This window comes from Eulemur rufifrons, chromosome 20 (genome assembly GCF_041146395.1).
Source record: "Eulemur rufifrons isolate Redbay chromosome 20, OSU_ERuf_1, whole genome shotgun sequence".
NCBI classification, from domain to species: domain Eukaryota; kingdom Metazoa; phylum Chordata; class Mammalia; order Primates; family Lemuridae; genus Eulemur; species Eulemur rufifrons.
In genome coordinates this window covers 16,071,669-16,084,595 of record NC_091002.1, presented here as the reverse complement: position 1 = coordinate 16,084,595, position 12,927 = coordinate 16,071,669, and the positions used below count along the sequence as shown (strand labels likewise).

Sequence of the window (12,927 nt, the reverse complement as noted above, 5' to 3'; positions counted from 1 at the left end):
TGGGCTGCCATAGCAGTACCATAGACTGGGTGGCTTAGACAACAGAAATTTAGCAGCCTTGGTGCCCCCTGAAGTCTCTCGCCTTGATTTATAGACGGCCGTCTCCTCCCTGTCTTCATATGATCCTCCGTTGTGTGTCTGTATCTTAATCTCTCATCTTCTCTTTTAAAACCTCTTATTTTGTATCTTCTTCTAAGAATACCAGTTTTTGGATTAGGGCCTGCCCTAATGACTTCATTTCAAGTTAATTACATCTTTAAGGGCCCTAGCTCCAAATACAGTCCCATTCTGAGGTGCCCCGAGGGCTAGGACTTCAATATGTAAATTTAGGGGGGGTACAGTTCAGCCCGTACCACATCCCACGTGAGGACCACTGGCTGGAAGGAAGACAGCGGAGATCTGAACTGCCCAAATGGCAGCCCAGGATGGTGGGGTGTGCTGGTCGCCCTGCTCCAGAGACCTCGTACAGGGCGGCAGAGAGGGAGGAGAAGGTGGTGCTTTTAGAGCATGGCCATTGGCTCAGGTCTGGATTTGAGTCTCACCTCTAGTACTCAATGCAAGAATCTAAACCTCTCTAAGCCTCGGTTTTCTTATCTGTAAAAGGGGGATAGTAATAGTGCCTGTGTCTCAGGATTTGTGGAACCAGGTGAAATTATCTGTGTGAGGTGCTTAGCACTGGCACCAGAAGGGACTCTCTAAATGGTAACCTCACCACCATCGCCACGCCCTGTGCCTTCACAGGTCGGTTAACACATTGACTGCCACGCTAGAAAGAAAAGGTCTTTCCTTGGGGCCATGGTGTTTTATTAAAACAAAACGATCCTTTCTAATTTATTTTTTATTTTCTTTGTGTGAGTTATATGCAACGCAATCCACATTTTCAGAATTAAATCATCACTGTTAATTGTAACAGTAAGAACATCAACAAGTAAGATTTTCACAGACCAACTGCAGGGTTTTGCTTCGCGAGTTCCCGGGGTCAAGACTAGCCTGAGTTTTCACCAAGCCACGTGGCAGTCGGCGTGTTAAGGGCAGTTTTATTTCTTCTGAAAAGGAGCCGCTCTCCCCCAGTCGGCTTTGTTTGCCGCCGGTGTCCCCTCGGCAGCAGGTAGAGATGGCGGGAGCTGGGATTAGGGGCAGTGGTGAGCCCGGGGTCTCCAGGAACCCGCTTGGTGGGCTCCTGTCGCTCTGTCCTGGTCCTTGTTCTCTGGTACCAGACAGGTTAGGAGGGGACTTCCGTGTCGGAGAGCAAACATGTTGCAGGGAGGGGCTCAGGGGTCTCTCCGCTGCCCCCTCAGGAATCCACATGCAGGTCATTTGGTCTTGTGTCTTCTCTCTTCCCTGGCAGTTTCTGAACTTCTGGAACAAACAGGACGCATTGGAGCTGGAGAGCCCCTCGCTGACGTCCACCCCAGTGTGCAGCCAGAAGGTGGTGGTGACCACGCCCCTGCACCGGGACAAGACGCCCCTGCACCAGAAACACGCGGCGTGAGTGCTGCGCCGCCCGCCTGGGGCCTCCCCAGCTGTGGCCAGCCCAGGGCCCCAGGACCACTGGTGGGGGGTGGGGAGCAGTACCCCTGGAAAAACACTGCAGCCTGTGTTTCCAGAAGGCATCCTCCCTTCGGGCCTCATGCTTTCTGTCATTTTTATCAATATAGTCTGAGGCCGCACCTTTTGCTTTTACTCATATTTATTTTTAAACTTGATAATTTTTTTAATCTCAGGAAGAGTCAAAATTGCCCCCCAAAACATAATCTCTTTCCCCCTTTTATGAGTTTCAAGTGCAAATCCATTGGTGGTTTTTTTAAATATACATATATATACATTTATTTATTTATTTTTTGCTGGGGACACATAGCCTTTGGTGTAAAATGAAGATGTGTTCTCCAAATCCATTGTGTTTGAGTAGCCTTATGTGCAGGAAGAAAGTGCCCTGCTCTCTCCAACTCTGGTCCGGAGTGAGGGCTGCCTCCCCACCCTCCGAGCTCACAGAGCATAGCGTTTCCCATCCCAAAGCCTGTGCAGGTTGCTCACCTGCCTGCTTGCTTGGAAGTGCTTTCACAATAAGTTTACCTCCTTGGGTCACCATGCCTCCAAATTCCAGAGTTGCTTAACTGTTCTCTGCTTACTACATTTGCTGCAGGAGAAGCATTGCTGTTATTTCATGAGTAAGTTATGTGATTCAGGAATCAGTTCAGGGCCAGGCATGGTGGCTCATGCCTGTAATCCCAGCGCTTTGGGAGGCCGAGGCTGGAGGATCCGAGACCAGCGTTGGCAACATAGCGAGATCCCATCTCTACAAAAGATAAGAAAAATTAGCTGGACATGGTGGCACCCGCCTGTAGTTCCAGCTACTTGAGAGGTTGAGGTGGGAGGATCACTTGGGCCCAGGAGTTTAAGATTACAGTGAGCTGTGATGGCACCCCTGTACTCCAGCCTGGGAGACATAGCAAGACATTGTCTCTTTAAAAAAAGGAGGCCAAGCACGGTGGTTCACGCCTGTAATCTTAGCACTCTGGGAGGCCGAGGTGGGAGGATTACTTGAGCACAGGAGTTCAAGACCAGCCTGAGCAAAAGTTGAGACCCTGTCTCTACTAAAAATAGAAAAATTAGCTGGATGTCATGGGTGCGTGCCTGTAATCCCAGCCACTTGGGAGGCTGGGGCAGGAGGATCATTTGAGCCCAGGAGTTTGAGGCTGCAGTGAGCCATGATGATGCCAGTGCACTCTAGCCAGGGTGACAGAGTGAGACTCTGTCTCAAAAAATTTGAATCCCCCTTTCCACTTGCCCCCCTTATAAAAAAATAAGGAAGAAAAAAGAATTAGTTCAAGAATTTTCACCCTTGTAATGATACATAATTTCATAAATAATGAATGAATCCCTTGGTGAGAAATCAGTTTCTGAACAGTTCATCGGAAGCATAACATAGGTTTTGTGAGAAATGACTCTCTATTCAAACGGGAATCCTGGACTTTGCATCTCAGCCCTTAAACAGAGATGCTGGTGCCACAAAAGGCATTGATGCTTCCCCTTTGTCCCTTCTCACCCTCGTCCCTCATCTGCCGCCTCCAACTCTGCTGCAGCAAGAAGCATTTCCAGTGCTCTTCATTCCTCTGTAGACCCACATTTCCTTCTAGTTCCTTCCGTCTGAACGTTGCCCTTTACCTTTGTACTGTATACCTGATGGTGGTGAGTTCTTTCAGCTTTTGTGTATCTGAAGTGGCCTTAATTTTTGAAAGATACTTTTGCTGGGTATTGAGTTCTAGGTTGACAGTTGTTTTTTGTTTAAATTTTTCAGTGCTTTAAAGGATGTTCTGTCTTCTGGCTGGCAGTTTTATCATTGGTTTTAAACAGTTTGATTATAACGCACCTCGGTGTGTTTTTCTTTGTTTCTTGTGCTTGGTGTTCACTGAGGTTTGTTCCCTCTGTTTCTGAGGAGGCCCTTCCTCTGGGCTTCTGACTTAGGCCTGCGGGGTGGGCGGGTGCTGTGGGAGGACAACCTGTGCGGAGGCCAAAGGCCAGCTGGAGGGACGGTGGGCTCGGGGCAGCAGTGTGTCTCGCGTCTGTCCCCTACCCTATCACTAAGTGTCTTTTTTGGCCCCTGGCAGGTTTGTGACCCCAGATCAGAAGTACTCCATGGACAACACTCCCCACACACCAACCCCGTTCAAGAACGCCCTGGAGAAGTACGGACCCCTAAAGCCCCTGGTACGTGGCGTGGTCACTGCCGCGGGTCTCCGCGTGGTGGGGTGTCGTGGGTTCGTCCAACCATGCACAGTTCACGGGGCCCTTTCCTTCTGAGAACTCCGCACTGGATTCTTCCCTCCTGAGAAGACGCAGAGCTCCTAATTATATAAATGGAGAAACCAAGGCTGGTACTTGTCACCTCACCTGACATTTCCCAAGCGTCTTCAGTGTGCCAGGCAGGCGCTGGCTGGTGCTGGTGGCACGGTGGTGTCCTATGAAGCTCGGCCTTCAGGATGGTGGAGATGGACAGGAAACACTTAAATAACTAAAATACATTCAGCTGACAACAAGTGCCGGGAAGAAAACGGGTAGTTCAGGGATGGAGAAGGACTTCCCAGGCGCTGCGCCTGGTTTGGAAAAGTGGCGAGTTGGCGCTCAGGCCTAAGCCTCCTGTCTGGCTCCTGGGTCTCTACAGAACACGAGGAAGCCCCTCCTGGGGGCCTGGCCAGGCCCTGGTCAGCGTCTCCCAGCGGGGTGCGGGTTGATGGGATCGTGTTTCCCCCGTGAGAAAAGAAAGAGCTGGCACCCGGGGCTTTCTGAAACAGGCATTTAGAAATCAGCCGAAGGTGAGAGCGAGGCGTGGTTGCGGAGGAGCAGGACCGTGAGCAGGGTCTGTGGTGGGAGCTTCCTGTGAAGCCTGAAGCGGCTGGGGCTGGGGCTCCCCTGGTCCCGTGATGGGGCGATGCTGTGTTAAGCAGGGTTTCTAGGGACGTGTTGCACGGGCGAGGTGTCAGCACTGTCCCTTCCTGCGGGAGTGGAGATTCCGCTCCTCTGTGCTAAAATATTCACATCTCCATCCTCTCCAGACAGGTCTGAGAGGGAAAACCTCATGACTTTGGCAGCCGTAGTTAAAGTATGCAGGGGCTTTTCATGTGACCTCGGAGGTGCCGCTGTGCCCTACGTCTTCCATTCAGTAGCTCCCTCCCCTGCTCTCCGCTGCTTGAGGCCAGAGAGGTCGCTTGGAACCCCCAGGCCTGAGAAAGGGGTGGATTTGAGCATCCTCACTAGTGTGGGATAGAGGGGTGGGTGGGCGGCCCTGGGCTTCGAGCCAGTCCGGGTTCTGACTCAACAGCTGTGTGACCGTGGCCAGGCTCTCGATCTCTGCGGAGGACGACAGCCGTCTCACGGGGCTGTGTGAGGGTTGCTGTGCGCCTGGGCTGCTTCCTGCCACGCAGGCCCTCGGGGAGTTGAGGTCGTGGTCGGCTTGTCCAGGGCAGGACGGTTCGTGGTTATGAATGGTGCATACGAGGTCAGTGTCCTGGCGCCAGGCCTCCTGCCTGCTGCCGAGACAGTCCAGGTGTGACTGGGTGTGCGCCGCTGTCCCAAACCCACGCACCCGAGTGCGGTGCCTCACCATCCCCACCGTGCCTGCAGCCCCAGACCCCACACCTGGAGGAGGACTTGAAGGAGGTGCTGCGCTCCGAGGCCGGCATCGAGCTCGCTATCGAGGACGACGTGAGGCCCGAGAAGCAGAAGAGGAAGCCGGGGGTGAGTGCGTGGGCCTGGGGGACCTGCCGCCAGCCTGGGCAGCAGGGGCAGGCGAGCTGAGCCATGGGGGTGCTCTAGGGACAGGTGGTAGGAGGCTGGGGAGAGGGTGGTCAGCACGTGTCCCCTGCCCCACAGTGGTTATCTAGGAACTGACATTGTAAGGTCTGGTGTCTCTAGGACCCTCCCTTGCTCCGCTTTGAACTGTTCACTCACCCAGCGTTGCGTCTGGACCCTTCCGAGGTGGGGCTGGGTGTGGTGCACGGAGAAGCGATTAAGGCTCAGACACTGTCTCCCCTTCAGAGCTCAGTGGGCAAGACACGCTAGACAGACATGACGACTGAGGTCACAGGGTATCAGGGGCAGTGGACGGAAGGCAGGGAGGAGTCCGTGGGAATCCAGAGCATGGGGCGGTCAGCCAGGGCCATCAGGCAAGGCAGCACCCGGCTGGGTGTCTGGGCGGCCTGAGGCAGGGGACGGGAATGGGTAGGGACCCCTGGGTGCAGAGGGCAGGGAAGGGATGGTCCCGAGGCTGGCACAGAAGCTGGCCCCCCAGCCAGCCTCCACCTCCAGGGGCCTCCCTGGCCTCTCCTCGGTGTGGGACGGGGTATGGGACAGTGGTTCTGCGCCGTGGCAGCTCCTGCTGGGGCCCACTGCTGGGATGGGGCCTGTTAGTCTCAGAGCCCCTCCCTGGTGTTGAAGCAGACCCCAACCTGCTTATAGAAGGGGTGCAGAGTTAGGATTGGGGCATTCCTTGTAACAGGTGTTTCTAGAGGGGTACGTTTCCATGTTACTCGTCTGTGGTGGGTGTTTTAGGTGTTGCTTAGATGATTCTCTGCTGGGCCTTGGAGGATGTGTCTGGTCCATTCGGAGGTGAAGAGTGGGTTTCTTTGTGGGTGGAGGCTCAGGCTGTGTCCTTGCTCACTGTTGCAGCATTTGGCAGGACAGGGCCTGCCCTGGGCGCAGGGTCTGTAATGGGGCCAAAGTCTCCCAGCCCCCCACAGCCCGACAGCAAAGCTCTACCAGCCCGGCCTCACTGGAAGGCTCCACTGCAGCAGGACCTGGTTTTGTGACCGTCTGTGACCGTCGTCATCAGGTACTGACCATGGGAGTCCCTGACACCCACCCTGACCACCTCCTTCCTCCCCTCCCCAATCCCCAGCTGCGGCGGAGCCCCATCAAGAAGGTCCGGAAGTCTCTGGCTCTTGACATTGTGGACGAGGACGTGAAGCTGATGATGTCCACGCTGCCCAAGAATCTGTCCTTGGTAAGGGGTCAGCCACCCCGGGACTGCAGAGGGCTCCTCTGCCTGGGGAGGATGGAGTCTCCTCGAATGCCTTCTGCCTTTGGGAGTGGTCTAGTGATTCTCGGACTGGGCTTCCGGAACACTGGGCTGCGCAGGCAGGGGCTGTCAGGGAAGGCGGGTCTGGACACCCACCCCTGGCTTCATCAGCAGCTCTGCTTCGGTCTTGCCAGAAGGTTCCGTTTGACAGGAGTTGTGTGGTTAGAACACCCCGGGAAACCATGGGTCTGGGATCCAGCGCCCTCCCTTGCACTCTGTTCGTGGGGGTGGCCAGAGAGGGTCAGTGATGTTCCTCAAGTCACAGGCAGGTGGCTGGGGGCACGTCAGGCCTGGGATGGGTGCTGTCCAGCTCCCAGGCCACTGCACTTGCTGTGCCAGGCGCCACAGTCAGGCTGACTTCAGGAAGGGGGTCGTTGCCTATGCGGAGTGTGGGTCCCCAGAGACCACGCCCCACTGCTCCCTCTCGGCTGACAGTGGGGTGAGCCCAGCTTGCCCTGGTGCCGGGGTGGAGCCCGTGAGAGGCATGGGGGGGTTGCGGTTCGTGACCAGAGGTTGTGAATTGCCTGACCAGATCTTGCAAGTTGACTGCTACCCTCATGGTCTCTGCAGAGAAACCTCACTCTGGCCAGGGACCCCTGCCAGGCTGCGGACTTAGTGCCCTCCAGCCAGATTGCCAAAAAGAGAAAATGTCACGGCAAAGGATGAAAAGCATAGATTTGGAGTCAGGTGGGCCTGGGTTTGAGTGCCGACACCAGCACTGCTCCCTGGGGTCCTTCAGGTTCCCTGAGCCCCCATTTATTTGGCCATAAAAGGAGCCCTCAGACCAGGCGCACTCCTGTGATCCCAGCACTTTGGGGGAGTCCAAGGTGGAAGGATTGCTTGAGGCCAGGAGTTTGAGACCAGCCTGGGCAATATAAGACCCTGCCTCTACAAAAAAAATAAAAGAATTAACTTTTATTAATTCTTTAGAATTAATGAAAGCGGCACATGCCTGTAGTCCCAGCTATTTAGGAAGCCAAGGCGGGAGGATCTCTTGAGCCTGGGAATTGGAGGTTGCAGCGAGCAGTGCTCGGGCCACTGCTCACCAGCTTAGGCAACAGAGTGAGACCCTGTTTCTAGGAAGAAAAAAGGAGCCTAGAGGGCAAAGTGAGAAGCAGAACAGAGGCTGGAAGGTACAGGAGGTGCCTGGTGCAACTCCGCTGTGTTCGCAGGGTGCTGCTGCCTCTTTCTAATGCTTGTGGATGTTTCCGGCACCGGGAGAAATAGGAACAGCCCTGGCTCTGCCTGAGGCTGCCTGTGAAAGGAGCAGCAGTATTGAGCATGTGCTGTGCTGGGTGTCAGGCTCCGAAATGGGCACTGCACAAATGTTTTTTTGGTCTTGTAAGTTAAAAAAGTTCTTTAGCAAAAGATTAAGTTCCTTGCTTAATCTTTTAAGTGAGAAAGTAAGGTTTGTGTAAACGCCCCATCTGGAAGAGGAAACTGAGGCGTAAAGAGAGTGCCTTCCTCTCCAGATCTCAGCAGCCAGGAGGGGTGGCACTGGGGTGGTGCCGCAGGGCACTTTTTCTTCCCACTGAGAGCTTGTGGCAAAGTGGCAACTCTTTAACTTGGTTTTGATTTCAGCCGACAACTGCCCCATCCAGCTCCTCCAGCCTCACCCTGTCAGGGATCAAAGGGGACAACAGCCTGCTCAACCAGGGCTTCCTGCAGGCCAAGCCCAATAAGGCAGTGGTGGTCCAGAAGCCCCGAAGCCACTTCCCGACACCTGCCCCCGTGAGTGCTGCCACACTGCCCTTCTCACCTCAGGGCCTTTGCACAGGCTGTTCCCTCTGCCTGGAAACTCCTCCTTGGCTGTGTTTGCTGGACTTACTCTTCTGATCTCAGTCCAAATGCCACTTCCACAGGGAAGCCTTCCCTGACCCCATATACTGGAGAGACCCCGCTTATTCCCACTTTTACGGCCTGGGTCTCGCTTGTAACCAAGTCAGTACGTCTGTATTTGGTTTGCTCCGTGCATGTCTGTGCTCGAGGGTGGGGGCTGGCCTGGGCTGCTCGCGTCTTTGTGGCTTTCTCACGAGGCTGGTGCTGCACTGGTGGCATGGCCATGTCTCCTTGTCCAGCCTCCTGCTTTACCGTGAGGAAGCCCACAGCTAGGGAGTGACATCCCCCGGGCACCCAGGAAGGTAGAGAGCACAGAAAGCTGCTGGCTTCTAGAGGGAGGGAGGCTCCTAGAAGTGCCCTTGACCCCTCCCTGGCCAGGATTGCCTGGGTTTGCTGGGAGCTCGTTGTCCCTGCCTGGGTGGTAACCCTCTTGTCTCCTGCCAGATGACCAGCGCCTGGAAGACAGTGGCCTGCGGGGGGACCAGGGACCAACTCTTCATGCAGGAGAAAGCCCGGCAGCTCCTGGGCCGCTTGAAGCCCAGCCACACGTCCCGGACCCTCATCTTGTCCTGAGGGGCCAGGCGGTCACGAGCCCGTTCTCATGTTTACAGGGGCTGGGGGGCAGAGGGGGTCTGTGAATTTGAGACTCACGCTCAGGTGCCCACCCGCCTGCAGGGAGCCTTCTGCTGCCAGCCCCTCCCAGTCTGCTCAGGTCGGGCAGGAAGGCTGCACCCTGCCCCACCGCCCAGTCCAGCTGCAGGCGGTTCCTGGTGCTAACAGAACCAGGCCCCATTCCTGGGCCTGCCTGGTTCCCTCCCCAGTGCCACAGGGAGCCCAGTTAGTGATTCCCAAGCCCGGGTCAGGCCTGGCCTCATCTCAGACCCTGCTTAGGACAGGGGACGCGGCAGGGTTGCTCCTTTCCTCAACCCCTATTGGTGCATTTTCTTGAAAGAATAAAATCGCCTCCTTCCTTGTGCTGCTCTGGGCTCCACCTTCCTTCTGGGCACTGCTCGTGGTTACCTGGTGACTGTCCTCAGGGATGTGGGGACCTGGGCTCTCATCCTGAGTGCAGTCTTGTCTGCACAGCCTAGGCCTGGGGGCGGTGGACCCTTCTCCCCTAGTGAGCTGGGAGCAGTTTTTGTCTCTGTGCCCAGTGGGCACCTGCAAAGCTCTGAGGACTGTTGACCATGGGGTGGGGGTGGGGGTGGGGGTGGGTAGGCGGAGATGGGGCAGGCAGAGGAGGTCAATGGGACGGCGCTTACCTGGTCTCCAACGAGCCCCTGCCTTAAGCTGAGCCCAGCCCCCAGGTCAAACAGTAAATGAGAAGGAGGAGGAGTGACAGGTACTGGGCAAAACCTTCCAGCCACAGTGGCCAGGGCTGGGGAGGGCCAGACCTTCCCTAGTGGCCCTAAGTCCCTAAGTTGTGGCAGCAGTTGCAGCCTGGACTGTTGCCTGCCCTGGTACTTGGCTGTAGTTGGGAGGAGTCGTCACTGGGGGTTGGAGGGGGGCGATGCCAAGTCCGAGGAGGTCGAGGTCAGGAAGCGATGTTTTCCGCAGTGGGATTCATGGGATGTGATACGTGGCCGTCTCTGGGGGCTGAGGTTGAGTGGGCCTAGGGCAGGCCCTGCCTGGCTTCAGAGCCTCACTCCCTAGGGAGATGCAGACATCTGTAACGCAGCGAGGACTGTGAGTGAGGATGCTGGAGTTCATGTCTGTCTGGCCTCACACACCTGCTCCCGCTGAGCTCACGCGTGGGGTCCCTCAGCCATCACACCCAGTCATGCTCTCATTGGCCTGGCTGTGCCCCACCTCCTGCTCTGGAGCTAAGGAGGGGACAGGGTTCTGCTTTTCCTGCCCTGGCTCCTGCAGCCCACGTGGAGGAGCTGGGTGCTCTGGTAGGTTCCATTGATGAACCATACCAGCCTCACGCCCTTTGCTATTTCTCAGCCCGGAACCTATCCCCTCCCCAACCTCCCCAGGCTCCGTCACTGTCTGCTCCTGGCGTGCCACGGCCACCCGCCCACAGGGCTGTCAGCGTTGAACGGCCCTGGCCCTGCCGTGAGGATGGCGACTGGGTTGCCTTTGTCTCCCAGGGCTGACACTAAGGCTGTCTAGGGAACACCTTCCGTTTGTTTACATATCATCTGTGGCTGCTCTCATGTTACAATGGCAGGACTGAGTAGTGGCAGAGACCTCGTGGCTGGCAAAGCCTAAAGTACTTACTATCTGGCTCTTTACAGAAGTTTGCTGACCTCCGAGTTAAATGATACGCCTTAGCCTTTCCCTATCAGTACAGAAACGGCTTCCTCACTTTTTTGAAGGCAGAATACTATTTCATTGTATGGTTGCACTATAATCTCATCAGGTCCTCTTAACAGATATTTAGCCCATTTCTGACCCCTCTCCCACATTTTTTTTTTTTTTTTTTTTTTTGGATACCGAGTCTTGCTCTGTTGCCTGGGCTAGAGTGCTGTGGCATCAGCCTAGCTCACAGCAACCTCAAACTCCTGGGCTCAAGCGATCCTTCTGCCTCAGCCTCCCGAGTAGCTGGGACTACGGGCATGCGCCACCATGCCCGGCTAATTTTTCTATATATATATTTTTAGCTGTCCATATAATTTCTTTCTATTTTTAGTAGAGACGGGGTCTCGCTCTTGCTCAGGCTGGTCTCGAACTCCTGACCTTGAGCGATCTACCTGCCTCAGCCTCCCAGAGTGCTAGGATTACAGACGTGAGCCACTGCGCCCAGCCCACATTTTTTAAAAGACTGTGATCTCACTATGCTGCCCAGGCTGGTCTCAAACTCAAGTGATCCTCCTGCCTCAGCCTCCAGAGTAGCTGGGACTACAGGTGCGACACCCAGCTCATTTCTGACCTTTTGCTGCTACAAATAACACTGCAACGAATAGCCTGTACTTACCTCATTTTCCACATGTGTAAATATATTTTCACATGTTTAAATATGTGTATGAAATGAAGTCCCAGAAGTGGGATTCCTCCATCAAAGCCTACTCACATTGATAAGTTTTGTAGCTATTTTCAGATTGCCTTCTGTGGAGGTTGTACCAACTTACATTCTCACCAATGTTATGAAAGTGGCTGTTTTGCCCCACCTTTGCCAGCAGAATATTTTAAGCCTTTGATATTTACCAATCTGCTAGGTGGAAAAAAAAAGGGGGACCCTAGTGTAGTTTACTTTGCATGCCTTTTATTGCGATGCATTGCAGATCCTTTCGTGCGTGAGAGGTGATGAGTGGTCCTTCCTCTGGCTGGCACTTTACTGTCCTGGTCTGAGGATCTTCTGGGGGCTGGTCTCCTCCCTCTCTGACTCCCTTGTGTCGCTTTCACAAACAAGCTTTTGGGGAACAAAAGTCTTCAGGACAAACACAGGGTGGCAATTAGCGCCATCGACATTCCAGATATCGGGGTTGGGAAGCCAGGAGGAGGTCTGCACGGGGTCGTCCTTCTGCTCTGAACTTGGAAGACTAACTTTCAGAGAGCTCAAGTTGTCCTCTTCTTCCACAGAGCTTCTGTTGACACAGGCAGCCTCGTGCTCCTCCAGTTCTTTGATGGGGACCACGTGGCAGGCGTTGTATTTGCAGCTGGCCATCTTTTTAGCTTGCTTGGGGTTCTTTCTCCTGCACGAGGCCAGGTGGTACTGGAGCCTGCTGAGTGGGACTCGGTGGTGAGGGTTGTAAGGGCAGATTTCTAAGGCTTCTGGCTCCATGAGAAATTGTTCTTGAGGCAGAGTGTCTCACCGCCCAGAGGCTAAACCAGACGCCCCTTGTGGAAAAGCCCTTTTGTAAGAAGGGTCGAGCTGTTCTCTGCCCAGCGTTGGCCCTTGTGACTCTGTAGGTGAAGATCTTATCTTGTGGTCCCTGTTTGCTGGGACTCCTGAGTGGGGGATTAGAAGAGGGAAGAAGATCTGTCAGAAGCAGCTACATAGAGCACGGGGTTAGCAAATGGCACATGAGTCAGAAGAGCTACATAAAGCAGATACAAGAGCCAAAAACCACAGCAGCCATGCAAGGAGGTGAAGAAGATATGCATTGGCCCCTGACGCTGAGGGGTACACTGTGTGATGTCAAGGAGCAGTCACAGTGGTCACAATGGACTGAGTCATCAGGAAAAAGCCACATCTTGTCCACCACTTGGGAGGGGTGGGTGGCTTTGGGGAAAGCCAACATTCAAAGTCACTCATGGATGTATGTTGTCATTTAAGTCTTTAAACTGCCCATATTTGTTTAATATAATTGCTGATATATTTGTGTTTAAATCTACCATCTTACGTTGTGCTTTCTAACTTAACTTTGGTTTAATTTTACTCCATTATTTTAAATAGTTTTTCATTATCTTCCAATTTTTCCCACTACTTTGTATACTCTCTAATCATTTAGTGGTGGCCGGGCGCGGTGGCTCACGCCTATAATCTTAGCACTCTGGGAGGCCAAGGCAGGAGGATCACTTGAGGTCAGGAGTTCGAGACCAGCCTGAGCAAGAGTCTCTACTAAAAA

At 54.4% G+C, this 12,927-nt stretch overlaps 2 protein-coding genes across 3 annotated transcripts in view; one reads left to right on the top strand and one right to left on the bottom strand.

Annotated features, from left to right (window-relative positions):
• MYBL2 (MYB proto-oncogene like 2) overlaps nucleotides 1-9,379 on the top strand; it is a 28,359-nt gene extending 18,980 nt beyond the window's left edge. For both annotated transcript variants that reach the window (XM_069496007.1, XM_069496006.1), the window contains 6 exons: nucleotides 1,349-1,488; nucleotides 3,609-3,708; nucleotides 5,122-5,235; nucleotides 6,395-6,499; nucleotides 8,156-8,305; nucleotides 8,858-9,379. In XM_069496007.1, coding sequence (XP_069352108.1) covers nucleotides 1,349-1,488; nucleotides 3,609-3,708; nucleotides 5,122-5,235; nucleotides 6,395-6,499; nucleotides 8,156-8,305; nucleotides 8,858-8,986 — 738 coding nt within the window. In that variant the 3' untranslated portion in view covers nucleotides 8,987-9,379. The remainder of the gene's footprint in view (nucleotides 1-1,348; nucleotides 1,489-3,608; nucleotides 3,709-5,121; nucleotides 5,236-6,394; nucleotides 6,500-8,155; nucleotides 8,306-8,857) is intronic.
• A 2,311-nt stretch (nucleotides 9,380-11,690) lies between these two features.
• GTSF1L (gametocyte specific factor 1 like) lies at nucleotides 11,691-12,140 on the bottom strand. The gene is made up of 2 exons (XM_069495426.1): nucleotides 11,868-12,140; nucleotides 11,691-11,786 (listed from the first exon to the last, which is right to left on the bottom strand). The coding sequence occupies exons 1-2, from the start codon at nucleotides 12,138-12,140 to the stop codon at nucleotides 11,691-11,693; spliced, it is 369 nt and encodes a 122-aa protein (XP_069351527.1).
• Between the last annotated feature and the right edge of the window lie 787 nt (nucleotides 12,141-12,927).